Source organism: Amaranthus tricolor, chromosome 10 (assembly GCF_026212465.1).
Source record: "Amaranthus tricolor cultivar Red isolate AtriRed21 chromosome 10, ASM2621246v1, whole genome shotgun sequence".
Classification (NCBI taxonomy): domain Eukaryota; kingdom Viridiplantae; phylum Streptophyta; class Magnoliopsida; order Caryophyllales; family Amaranthaceae; genus Amaranthus; species Amaranthus tricolor.
Window position 1 is genome coordinate 4491850 of NC_080056.1, and position 12960 is coordinate 4504809.

The following is a 12960-nucleotide window of genomic DNA, read 5'->3' on the forward strand; positions in this document are numbered from 1 at the left end:
ATCATCAACACTGTTTATATTTTTTTTATTCTCCAAATAATTTAACTACTCAATCTTTGTATCATATCCTTAGATATGAAACTCAAAAGGGCATATAAGTATAAAAGAATGCAACTTTATAACTTAAAGTGATTACACACCGATAGAGATGTTCAAAATTAACTCGATCAATCAAAACCGAGTATAACTCAACTCAAGATAAAATAATTAGGTGGGCAAGTCGCACGTTAGATTAGTTTTAGATCGAATGTTGCTAAATTTGGGTCGTGTTCAAGTTAACCCAACAAGTTAAGAATTTTTAAACATATATTTTTATTATCATTAATTCGTTTTCAATTTTAATTTGAACTCTTAATATATTTATATTTGATATTAAAATAAAGAAACGTCTCCTAACATATGCGCAGTTAAGCTGAGGTCATGTCCATTTTGCTTATATACTCCCCTCGCTTTCTGTGATTCAGAACCTTCCAAACACTTTCTCTCTCATCATTTTCTTACAATCCCTCGCAATCCACACATCTTCTCTTTCTCTCTCCTCTCACCTAATCAAAATTACCCCTCTTTCCCATCCGATTCCCCTTCTCAAACCCTAATTCTCCTCTTTAATTCCCAATTCACTTTAAATCTAACCCTCTTTTACTCCAATCCACCTCAATTGCATCAATCTCTAACAATTAAGTACACTTCAAATTTAAAATGGGAGTTTCTAGGGTTTGTGCAGATCCTCTAAAACCATCGTGTTCATCATGTTCTTCAGAAGTTACCTCTTCTACAGCTAAAATGGAAACTGTAAATGGTTCTCATGAGTTTAAGATCACTGGTTATTCTTTATCTAAAGGGATGGGAAGTGGAAAGTATATAGCTTCTGATACGTTTATGGTGGGAGGCTATTTATGGGCTATTTACTTTTATCCTGATGGAAAAAGTCCCGAGGATAATGCTTCGTATGTTTCTTTATTCATCGCTTTGGCTAGTGAAGGTACTGATGTTCGAGCTCTGTTTGAATTGAAGCTTGAAGATCAGAGTGGTAGAGGGAGGCATAAGGTTCATTCCCATTTTGGAAGAACCCTCGAAAGCGGTCCATATACTCTCAAGTATCGTGGTAGCATGTGGTGAGTTATTTGTTGATTGAATTTAATTTATTGTAGCTGTATTGATGTGATGACTTTGCAATCTTGTATATTGTCTTTTTGATTTTTCTTTAGTTTTGGTTTGATTGTGTTGGAATTGGGAAAGGAAAAATCAAGGGTTGTATAATTACATATTGATATTGTGTCAACATTTTGTGGAATTTGGCTATTTGATTGGAAGTGGAAATTAGATGGGACTATTTCAGTTCCTTTTCTTAGTTAGCGTTTAGCTTATATAATTCTTTTTTGGATTGAACTTTCTGTTAAATTTGATTCTAGGTAGAATGTTTCTGTTGTGCTTCTAGCTAATTTTGATCAGAATTAGTGGGTTTTTTTCTTCATGGCTTCAACATACGAACATAATCTAGTATATTTCAAGAAAGGAGTTTCAGTTCTGGGGGGAGCCAATCTACCTTCATTCACGTATACTATTGTGTTGCTTCTACATAAGCTCGTGATGGGGTGTTTCAAAGAGCAAAATGTTTCTGACATGAATGTGAAAGGTGGATCTTTTAATGTTTGCTTGGAACAAGGATTAGTGGATTTGGCTTCAGAGTTAGTTTGTTGTTCTGGGGCTGTTATGAGATATCATCCTAATTTGTTCAAATGATGACTGGTAACCAATCACAGATCTTAAGTTACTTTGCCACGCTAGTTTGGTTACACAGTGAGTTATTGCATGTGTTTTGAGTTCTTGGAAGCATCCATTATCCATTAGCTTTACTAATCTCGTTACAGTATATAAGAAAGATACTTATGATTTCTGTTTGCATATTTTTGGTTGAGGGTTTGAAGCTGGATCACCACATTGCTATCTTATCTAGGCAATGCTATGTTTATGTGGTTTTTGCATTTTGGACTTCATGCCGCCGAGTTCTAATTTTTTAAAAAAACAGTACAAGATGGTGGGAAGCCATTTGTGGTTCTTTGTTATGGTGTGCAGAAGCAAATCTTTAGGTTTGAGTTCTATACATCTTGCCTAGTGGAACATAACTGACAATGTCTATTTGGTGTGGGCTGTCATAGGAACACAAATCATTGCCAGATTTTGTCCTTTTATGTCTATAGCTGCAAGTTTTGTAGTGATAATTATCTCTAGTTTGGCCTATACAAGTAGGGGATTCGATTACGCCAAGGAAAATATGCATTTAATTCAAGATCATTTCTGACATAGCTTATCGAGTATTTATGTTGGGTTGGTACTCTACTACTTGATTTGTTTTATTAAATAATCTTTATAAATGAGTTTTGTTAGCATAGAATAGTATAGAGAAAACTTGTGTTTTTCACCTAGTAATTATGGTTTGAAATTGGGCTTAAAACCATTCTCTTTCAAAGGGCATTGTATAATTTTCTTGTTTTTTTAATTTACATGTATTTAAGAAAATTGGTATGACAACAACTTGCTAATATCATTGTAGTTTCGTACCGAACTAAGTTCTGTATGGGGAGGGGAACATGGATTGTGAAGTGCTTCATCTAGTGCATAGTGCAAACACAAGGCTACATCACAGTATTGTGATCGTATTGTAAAGGTTTTTGAGTTTATTGCGATCAAAATATTGGTCGTATTGACCGCAAAAGCATCTGTATTAGTCGTGAAATCTATTTTGCGTCTGTTAGCGCGACCTTGACCAAAACCGTATTTTTACACTATGGTCTAACGTGAATCGTTCAATAGTTCAGACTTCAGAGGCCTAGGGTACTTATTTGGAGGGAGTCAAAATTTTTTTTGAATAAAAGGGGTTTGTTGGTTCTTATAGTAGAAAAAAAAGTCGATGGAAGGCAGAATTATGTGGACAATCATAGGAGATACGTTCTTGGTACATGTGCTAGACATGACCTTATGTGGTGGTACTTACTACGTAGACTAATATTGTTGTCTAAAGAAAAAGCCACTTTTTGTTTATGCCAAATCTTTGCTTCTTTGATTACGCTAACTTTAAGAACTTTGTTCATGGTTTGTTGTCGTGATTTGTTGAATGCTTCCTTCAAATTATTGCAACTTTTGACATTTTTCATATGCATTTTACCATTAATATCTTCAATTTTGATTTACGACAAACTTCTAAAAATATTGATACAACAATGGCAAAGCCTTGATCCTCAAAAAATGAGATAACTAGTCAATGAAGGTCACAAATTCTCATATACTTCATGCATTCTATTTCTCGTCATATGAATTTTTAAGCTAAATCTCTCATATTCTTTCCCCTTCTCGCCACCTTGAGGCATTTTTGGTTCAAACTTCCCACCTTTCTTGCTTACCTTTTGTTTTCAACCTTTGTTCCTGTGACCCTTTTTATTGTCTCTTCAATTTTTATTTTATCTTTTAATGCATGTTCGTTCATCCATTTTAGCATACGCACCTCTGCACTCGAGTTACCCATATATTTCTACAATGATCCTCTTAAAGGCCTAATGTTATGACCAATGAAATAACGTTGGTCTAGTGGTTGCTCAATATGATTGTTTTTAACTATTGAGGAACTCTTTTACCTAAAACTCTAGTTGCACTTCTTCACTTGAGCTAATTACTCTAAATTTATGACACATCTAATATTTCAATTGACTCTTAGTTTTTAAACATTCACTCAATTGTAGTTCCTTATCCCCTATATTACCATACCTATACTTGGTTCCTCATCATCAAAATGGCAGCATATACTTAATTTTACTTTTGTGTTTTAATTACCTCGATTCCAGCTCGCGTCTTCATAATTTGGTTCCCCAGATGCATCCACTTATACGATATCATCAACAAATAAAAAGTGTTCTCGTTTGAGATAGTTGCAAGTAAAAAATGACTTGGGACTCTGTAAAGAAATTTTAAAAGGGAATTCTAATGTTTGTCACTTCCTATAGTATATATTTGAACTATGTTGATATTTATGAACTGTTTTCTCAGTTATAACCCACCATAGTACTTAAAGTTCTTTTTCTATACCTCGTAATATTCCATTGATTGCCACAATAAATGATTTGCCTCAATGGTAGACTTTGCTATATGAACCAAAATTGGCCCTTTGAAATGCTAGTCATATTCTTAAGCGAGGTTCTATTGTTCTTTGTTACAACTTTATGATGGGGCTCATTAACTTTCTGCTCATAGTTCGAGCAATTTGCGCATCTCTTTTGTTTTTGTAAATCAACATCAGTCTACTTTTTCTCCTATCTTTGGGCATTTTTAAATTTTGTTGAATACATCCATTAACGATTATGCCAATTTTCCTTAGACATCACCACACCTCAATATGTGTAAAATATTCCATCGGACCTCTGCCTCCAATTTACTTATCTATCTTCTACATCCAATGTAATGCCTTTTTTTTAATGAAAATTGATATTACGTAAATATTAATTCAGCCAATTTTAACAAGGTCCTTTACGATTTTTAAGAAGAAAAATTCTCCCATATTTTGCAATAAATTCTAAAAGTTGATACTATGAAACTATGAGCATCTTTTATGACAGATGCTTATGGAAATGTAGTTCCGCATGTGCATCTTACAAAGTTGCAATGTTTCCTCCATTCAAGAACTCAAAAGCATGCATATGTCATTAAGCACTTGATTATGTTTTTCTTATACACTGGGAAGAGATTTTTGAGATAGGGTTGATACTTGATAGCGATAAGTCTTCATTATGCAAGTGTTACAAAAAGAACCACAAGAAGTATGTTAAAAGTCTTTAATTGAAGAAGAAATTATTAGAATTGTTAAAATCAGAGTTGAGTTAGAATCAATCTCTTTGTTAGTTTTATCACTTACAAGGGTAAGGTTGTACAACCAACCCTCCCAAACCCCACCCTTGACGTTAGTCACTTGATGACATTGGGATAATTTAATATTTTAAAAATCAGAGTTAAACTTAAAAAGAACTATTTTACATGTTTTTAGTTTAGAAATAGTGAACATAAACTTTATTGAATTTGCAAATGAAATTTATGTCCTTATTTTGAAATTAATTGGTTATTAAGAAACTCTAGTGGGTGCTTATGCAAATACAAAGGAGGATCAAGATTTAAGAGTCCCTCAGTGACTAGCCTGCTTGCTAATTTTGAAAGGGATTGATTTTAACGGTAACTTTGCCTTCTAAATATAGACTAGAGAGCTTCTCATAAATTTGTGGCAACGTGCTTTTCGTGATCGAAGAATATTTATTTTGTTGGCTTTGGAATTTAGTAGTTGAAGATTATTTAATTTTTTACATATATATATATGTGTGTGTATATACATATATGTGTATATATATATATGTGTGTGTATGTGCGCGCGCTCGTGTATATATATATATATGTGTGTGTGTGTGTGTATATATATATATATATATATATGTATATATATATATAAATATATATGTGTATATATATATATATATGTATATATATATATATATATGTGGAGTTATTACAGTGTAGATTGTAGAAGATAATCTGTCCTATAGTCATTGACTTTTAGTCCTGAGTTTTCTGAAATCTTCATTGTTTTTCCTTATATTATTTTTTTTGAGTTGCTGGTTTGGGTTTTGATAACTTTCTATGTATTGTGATACTAATGGCCTGTTCTAGGGGGTACAAGCGCTTTTATAAGAGGACATCTCTGGAGCACTCGGACTATCTCAAAGATGATTGCCTTCTGATTCGATGCATTGTTGGAGTTGTGAAGACGCATACAGAAGGACCCAAACTTTATAGAATACCACTTCCACCTTCAGACATGGGGCTGCAGTTTGGACAACTTTTAGAAACTAAAAAGGGAACTGATGTGAATTTTGAAGTTGACGGTGAGGTCTTTGCAGCTCATAAGTTGGTATTAGCAGCACGCTCACCTGTGTTTAGGGCACAGCTTTTTGGCCCAATGAAGGAAAGAAGCACACAATGTATAAAGGTTGAAGATGTTGAAGCTCCAGTTTTCAAGGTTTATTTTTCTGTCTTTCTCAGCATCTCTTTATTTGTGTTATTGCTGTGCTTGTTTGTTACTGCAATGAGATTGTTAATTTATTATTTGTTTGATATTTCTTGATGCTGTTCTCCTCCTCGAGGCATAATTCCGAGGAACGTTTTGAGCTGTGGGAGGTCATAATTTATGCATTATTTGTAAATGTGCCTTTTTATCCATAGTAAGATAAATTGGGGACTAGGGAGATGAGAGGGTACTTTAAAGCGTAAAGTTACTCATTAAGGAACATAAACATTTACTCTCTCCTATTCTAATCAAATGTTTTATTTAGTTTTGCACACTTGTCGATACACTATTTCAATTGAAATATCTCTACTTGTGTTTGGTTATAAATAAATTATAAAACATTATTAATATAATTTACGTTGGAAGAATCAAACAAGATTACAATTGATTATGTTTTAACTTGTAGATTGAGAATACAATACAGAGAGTGGTTGGTGAATAATGTCATTTGATCAAAATAGGTGGGAGTAATTCTTGGTAACCTAATTAACATTTTACTTCTTAGTTACATGTAATCTATGGCTAAGCTCTTATGTAACACTTGATTTAAGTATTCAACAATCTTTTCTGGGAAACTAATAACAATTATCTTATAATGTCTCCAATTTCTAAGATAACAATCATCTCTCACATTGATTTCTTTTGATTATGTAGCCAACCACACATATTTGGGATTAAGGCTTTGTTATTTTTGTTATGTTGTGTTGCCCGTACCCCTTTTGAAAATCAGGTTAATGTCTCCAATTTCTAAGATACCTGTACTAAGTAGAGTTAGCGTATGTTGCAGTTTATCCACTGTAGAAGCAAACCTTGGAGAGCAACTGCTTGATCTGATATCCTTTTTCTAAACTAGAATTGTATATGGGTAATCCATTAGACTGTTAGATATCTTGATCATTTCTGCAATGTGCTTAGGCTTCTATTTCCTTTAATCAATAAAGATACACCTTTCTGAAATAAGGTAAAAAGTCCGTAATCTCAAAATCGATGGAATAGCATTACTGTGTCATCATGGTGTACTTTTAATTATTACTTTTACATCACCTTGATTATATGTTTGAAATATATAGCCTGAAAGTTATACAATTAGTACATTTATACTTGTTTTGAGGCTTATTGGGTCTTTTAATATAGAATTGTTCCATCAAAAGGTGGAATCAAAGGTGCTTCTCCTTATTCTCTGTGTGGCTTCATCATCCTATCAGCTGCGATACCTTGGCTTGATTATCCTACCAGGTTAAGATTGTCAAGGGCTCTCATAAACACAGTAGCTGATATTTTGCATTTAATTAAACTATTTTCATTGATTCATAGGCGTTGCTGCACTTCATATATTGGGATGACCTGCCAGATATGCAAGAGCTAGCAGGTCTGAATTCCAAAGGAGCTTCTACGTTAATGGCTCAACATTTGCTAGCTGCGGCTGATAGATACGGACTTGAACGCCTCAAACTCCTTTGTGAGGCTACACTATGTGAAGATGTTGCCATAAACAATGTTGCTACAACTTTGGCCTTAGCAGAGCAACATCATTGTTCCCGCCTGAAATCCGTTTGCCTGAAATTTGTTGCGTCACGTGAAAATCTTAGAGGTAATTCAATATCCGCTCTTATCCTTGACAAGTTGCTCAAAACATTTCTAAACAGTAAAAACACATTCCTTTTTTGGCTGTCGTTTTTGGTTTCAGCTGTTATGCAGACGGAAGGTTTCGAGTACCTGAAGTTGAGCTGCCCATCTGTAATTAGTGAACTTCTGGAGTTTGTCGCTAGGGTCAGCGAGCATTCTATATCTGTTGCGGGATATGGAAATGATTCAATGCTTGATTGCGGAGACATAAACGGAAGACGTGTCAAGCCGAGATTGTTTTGATAGATATTTCTTTCTGGGGAAAAACGGGGAGGGGGCGGTTGCTGTTGTGCTCATTCTGTTGTACTGTTGTAACAATTGGCGCTGACTAGCGTGCTTTAACTGTATTGTATTGTTCTTGTAGTTGTATGTAATATCATTACAATTACATAGGAAATATGACTTTAGTTGGGGGGGAGGGGGGGAATTTACCTCTGCATTTATGTGTTTTCTATAATGAAATAGGATATTTGACAAGTATATCAAATTTATATAAAGCTCAAGAGACATTACAAATTGATCAACATATCTTGTTATGCCAAACTGGTAAATATTGTAAACAGTTATGTATGATATATTTTTTTTGTTAATTTTGTTGTTTTTTAAATGTTGTGTAGGTTTACATTTTTTCTTAATTTTATTAATAAATTCATTTTATTTCATTTTAGGGTTTGCTTTGTATGGGGTTTAATTGACTGTGCATATACTTTTCTCTGCTCTCTAGTTGAAGGAGATTTGAGGGTGATTTGTTTGCTAGCTTTTCTCTGATAGCAAATTCGAAATGAGGAGAATATTTGTTATTGAGACGTCTAATATATTAAAGATTTGTTTTCCAGCAGGAAAAATAACGAGATTTTTCAAATGTGTTATAGAGCTTATACTATTATTTGGTACCAAGTATGTAGTATACTATTCTTCCTTCTTTGTTACGCTTTTCTTTTATAAAGAAATAAATAACAGTATTATTAGCAATCAAAAATGTCTAGAAGAACCCTTTTTTGAAGTGAAAAAGAACTCGATTCGCTTGGTTGGGGATTCAACTCTTAACCTCGAGCTCAAGAACTTGAATCTATAGTCCCAGAATTTGAATAACGTCAAATCCATTGCATAATTCAACTTACATTCCGAATAAATAAATCAACGGAGAAAAGCGAGAAAAGTGATATTGAACGAGATGGAACTAACTTCTCAAGTATTTACACGCTACCACACCACAACCATTTGATTTCAATGAACGAGATTGAACTGAAACATTTAGAGCGTTCTTCAAGTTTACGAGAACTGATCAACCCGTCACAATGTATGGACTACAGGAAACTTTCTTTTAAGTTTTGGAAGCAGCTACGAGGCAGTGCAGAGCAGTAAATTACATAATCCAAGCACTGTGCAGAGTTGCTTGCTCTATCATAGGTGATGCCTAACCCAGTCCACTCCATAAACTTCAGAATTCAAGCATGGCTTCTTCTTTCCAAAAACCATCCTACTTGGTCCTGTAATACGCAAAAACACCCATGTCGTCACCCCAAACAGTCTCAGTAAAACCCTGAATCTATATCCATTGATATAACAGAACGCAGTTGACACTAACCTCGGATTTCTACACGTAGTCACCCCAAATTGCATATTTATTAATTTATATGTTTTTGACTACTGGGGTTTTTTCTAAGGTTTCATCTATGCATCTTTCTCGAGCCGAAGAACGCTTTGACCGCACTTTCCTTTATAGATATGAGTTGTTGCCTTCCTTTCCTCCCGAGACAATGACGATGACGATGACATAGAGCTTGTGTATGGACCTACTATTTTGGGGGTGGGTGTAAAACTTAATGTGTAAAAAGCTTGTGAATAATCAATCGGATAAGCGAATTCAGAATTTACCATTCGGCATCACTGCTGCAAGTCTAACAGTTGCGGGTATCTACTGAATAACCACAGACCACCACTACATAACGGGTTTTCAAAAAGTGGTTTCATTGCCCGCATACTCTTTCAATACGTGCGACACCTCCTCCGCTACTCCTAGCTTGCGAAACCAATTAACCAACAATTCAGAAGCTTCTTTACCGATCATTATTCCTTCCTTCTCTAAATGTATTAGGAACTCCATGGCTGTGTTAATCCTTTTCTCTTTTTCATAAGCAGATAACAGAAGAGCAATACTCTTATCATTAGGTTCTATACCGGCCTTTTTCATATTATCGAATGCCACACGGGCTTTTTGACTTTGACCCGCCTCAACATACGCATTTATGAGGAGCCCACAAAACTTGATGTCGGGACAAACGCCAGCAACTTGGATTGCATCAAACACCCTCTGTGCACCATCACAATCACCTTGCATGGAGTAAGTCCTTAACAATGACTTGTACACTTCCCTACCCGCATAGATCTCCTGCTGCTCCATTTCCTTGATTAAAGCTTCTCCTTTATCCGGCATTCCAGCCCTGATATAGGCCATGATCATTGCACCATATGATCTTTTATCTAATGGCTGACCGAGAAGCTTCATTTCTTCAAATGTTTCTTCAGCCAGCTTAAAATGGCCAGCTTTGCTGTACATGTGAGTAATAGTCGTCAATGTAACCTGGTCACACGTTAGGCCTCTCTCACTCATTTCCAGGAGCAAATTTGCGGCATCTTGAAGTCGGTCATGCTTGGCATACAGATGAATCATCTTGGTATAATCGCGAATGTTGGCTTCAAACGATTCATCCAAAAGCGCAAGTTCAGATACCTGGGATAAAGAAATAAGATTTTAGTCCCGAAAAGTGAAAAGCATTCACAATATGTTTCTTAAAAGCGGCTTTAAAATAAATTTTAGTAATCCTAAGGAAAAAAAAATTTTTGAAGAAAAATAGTTGGCTTTTGGAAAGTTTTGTTAATTTTGTATTTCCTTGGTAAGAGATACATCCAACAACTATCATTTGCGTACATAGGTTGGATCAGATGAAAACCTATTAATATTGAATTATGCAACTAACCTTGCAAGTTGCAACCATTGAAATCTAACCTTGCAAGTTGCAACCATTGAAATCTAGGCTCGGACATGCCTAGAGCCCTAGACCATACCCGAGTCATTTGATTAAAACCTAATAATATTGAATTGTGTAACATATAACAGAGAAGAATGGTAGCCAAGTTGATTCAACACACATGGAGATGTGAGGGTTCGATACATCCTACACTAATATACATTCAGAATTGCGGGTGCTTGCAACATTCAAATGATTAGCAATCCAATCTACCAGGAATAAACAATCCAATATAACACAGAATGGTAATTAAGTTGGTGCAACACACATACAGATGTGAGTGTTCGACCCATCCTACACTAATATACATTCGGATAAACCGGTGCTTGCAACATTCAAATGATTAGCAATCCAATCTACCAGGAATCAACAATCCAATATAACACAGAAGAATGGTAACCAAGTTGGTTCAACACACAGATGTGAGTGTTCGACCCATTCTACACTAATATACATTCGGATTTACGGGTGCCTGCAACATTCAAATGATTAGCAATCCAATCTACCAGGCAATCAACAATTCCATATAAAACATACAAAAACAAAGCAGCAAATCAAGCATTCGTAAAGAAACTATGAAAATATCCCTCCTAAGCCACACATATACATAGTAATTAGTAACTAGACAAGACAAATACAACAAATCAAAAATCCCCAAAATTATATGGTAGAAATCATACCTGCATAAAAAAGGGATGATCGATATAGCTTAATTCCTTAAGAACAGCAAGCCAATCAGCTCTTCTAGGCTTCATAATCTTTACCCAAGCACTCAGTAACTCAGACAAACTACCCTTTTGAGGAGAAAAACAGATAATCTGTCTCATTAAAGCCTTACATCTTCTCTCCATTTTTCTGGGTAATTGAGAAATCGTAAGTTTTTGTGATTCTGTAATGCTACCTGGGTTTATCTCCACCCATCTAAATTTGGGTCTTTCTTTGGCTTCCTCAAATTCTTGAACATTTCCTGTAATTTTTGCTGTGGATACTGCCGAATTCAATCTGGGTTTGCTATTAAATGCTACAAAATTTGTGGGTTTTTCCGGAATTCTGCTGTTCTTTACAAGATTATCATTGATACAAGTGAAAGGGTGCGAGAACAAGTGACAGGAAGAACAAGCCATGGATATTGTAAAAGTTGAATATCCGATTGAGTTTATGAACTCAATTTAGGTTCAACTTGTCATTACTCATCTTAGCTTTAAAGGATTACTCTCCCTCTTCCATTTGAATTTGCAATATTTTTCATTTTAGTTTTTGTCACTTAATTTGCATTATTTATATTTTTGGATAATAATTTATCACTTTTTTTAATCTCATCCATCAATCTTAAGACTTTTTTAATTTCATCCACGTAATACATTTTCTCTCTCGATTTATTTTCACATCCTTAAAAATTACCATTTTTCGACTTTAATACAAATCAAAAAGGACAAAAGGAGTAGACTTTTCTTTTAATTTCCTATCAAAATTTAGTGGATTATAACTTGAAAATTTAACTCTTATGCAAAAATAGGCCAGCCAAAAAAATGGGTCGTATCAACCGTAGTTGAAACCTAATTATTTTGACATGTATTCTTAATTTTTTTTAATTTATTATTTTTAAATTTCATACTTATTGGATCAATTTGTATTTGAGTTAATATTTTGTTGTCAAAGTTAGAAGTTTATTTTTTAGTATTAAGAAACAATTTTATACATTTGACTAATTGGATCAATTTGAATCCGGTTAAATAAAAAACTATCCAACCTAAAAATGATCTAATTCTAAAATTTAGTTGTCCTGAAAATAATTTGAGGAAAAATGTCTCCAAAAGTCTTTAAAGTGACATTTTGATGGGTCTAAGGAAAGTCATGCGGACTTTAGAGGATCATACCACATGGATCATGAGCATTTAGAGCTAAAAAAAATTAAAGAGTGGTTTTGTTGTTTTATTTTGTTGGTTATATAATTTTTTTAAATTTTTAAGTATAAATAAAATTTCAATATTTATAAATATATTTCATAAAATTTCAAGTATAATTAATTATTAATCATTTAACAAACATTTTATAATCACTTTGTTTTATATTTGCCATAAAATCGAAATGATTTTTACTTCTAACAAGAGTCAAATAATATATTTATTATTATATCAATCGAAATAGGGATGAGAATAATCACAACATGGTGATCAACCATCAATTAAATAAATATCACGC

At 34.0% G+C, this 12960-nt stretch overlaps 2 protein-coding genes across 5 annotated transcripts; one reads left to right on the forward strand and one right to left on the reverse strand.

Moving 5' to 3' along the window:
- The first annotated feature begins 411 nt into the window (after positions 1-411).
- On the forward strand, positions 412-8333 carry LOC130825400 (BTB/POZ and MATH domain-containing protein 1-like). The gene is made up of 4 exons (XM_057690602.1): positions 412-1115; positions 5704-6052; positions 7415-7691; positions 7788-8333. The coding sequence occupies exons 1-4, from the start codon at positions 700-702 to the stop codon at positions 7967-7969; spliced, it is 1224 nt and encodes a 407-aa protein (XP_057546585.1). The 5' UTR covers positions 412-699; the 3' UTR covers positions 7970-8333.
- Positions 8334-8465: 132 nt separating this feature from the next.
- On the reverse strand, positions 8466-11926 carry LOC130825401 (pentatricopeptide repeat-containing protein At1g01970). 4 transcript variants are annotated; one of them, XR_009046891.1, is made up of 4 exons: positions 11439-11926; positions 9605-10460; positions 9315-9525; positions 8466-9216 (listed from the first exon to the last, which is right to left on the reverse strand). XR_009046891.1 is itself a non-coding variant. In XM_057690603.1 (2 exons), the coding sequence occupies exons 1-2, from the start codon at positions 11880-11882 to the stop codon at positions 9684-9686; spliced, it is 1221 nt and encodes a 406-aa protein (XP_057546586.1). In that variant the 5' UTR covers positions 11883-11926; the 3' UTR covers positions 8466-9683. The 4 variants fall into 4 exon arrangements, 1 of the variants encoding a protein (XP_057546586.1); XR_009046892.1 differs by having other exon boundaries at positions 8466-9522; XR_009046890.1 differs by having other exon boundaries at positions 9315-10460.
- Between the last annotated feature and the right edge of the window lie 1034 nt (positions 11927-12960).

Bases quoted from the DNA above. Each gene is read 5' to 3' on its own strand.
- LOC130825400 (XM_057690602.1), top strand. From the start codon at position 700: ATGGGAGTTTCTAGGGTTTGTGCAGATCCTCTAAAACCATCGTGTTCA. The intron at 6,053-7,414 runs GTTTATTTTTCT...ATTGATTCATAG, and splicing joins TTGAAGCTCCAGTTTTCAAG to GCGTTGCTGCACTTCATATA. The intron at 7,692-7,787 runs GTAATTCAATAT...TTTTGGTTTCAG, and splicing joins GTCACGTGAAAATCTTAGAG to CTGTTATGCAGACGGAAGGT.
- LOC130825401 (XM_057690603.1), bottom strand. From the start codon at position 11,882: ATGGCTTGTTCTTCCTGTCACTTGTTCTCGCACCCTTTCACTTGTATC. The intron at 10,461-11,438 runs GTATGATTTCTA...TCTTTATCCCAG, and splicing joins ATCATCCCTTTTTTATGCAG to GTATCTGAACTTGCGCTTTT.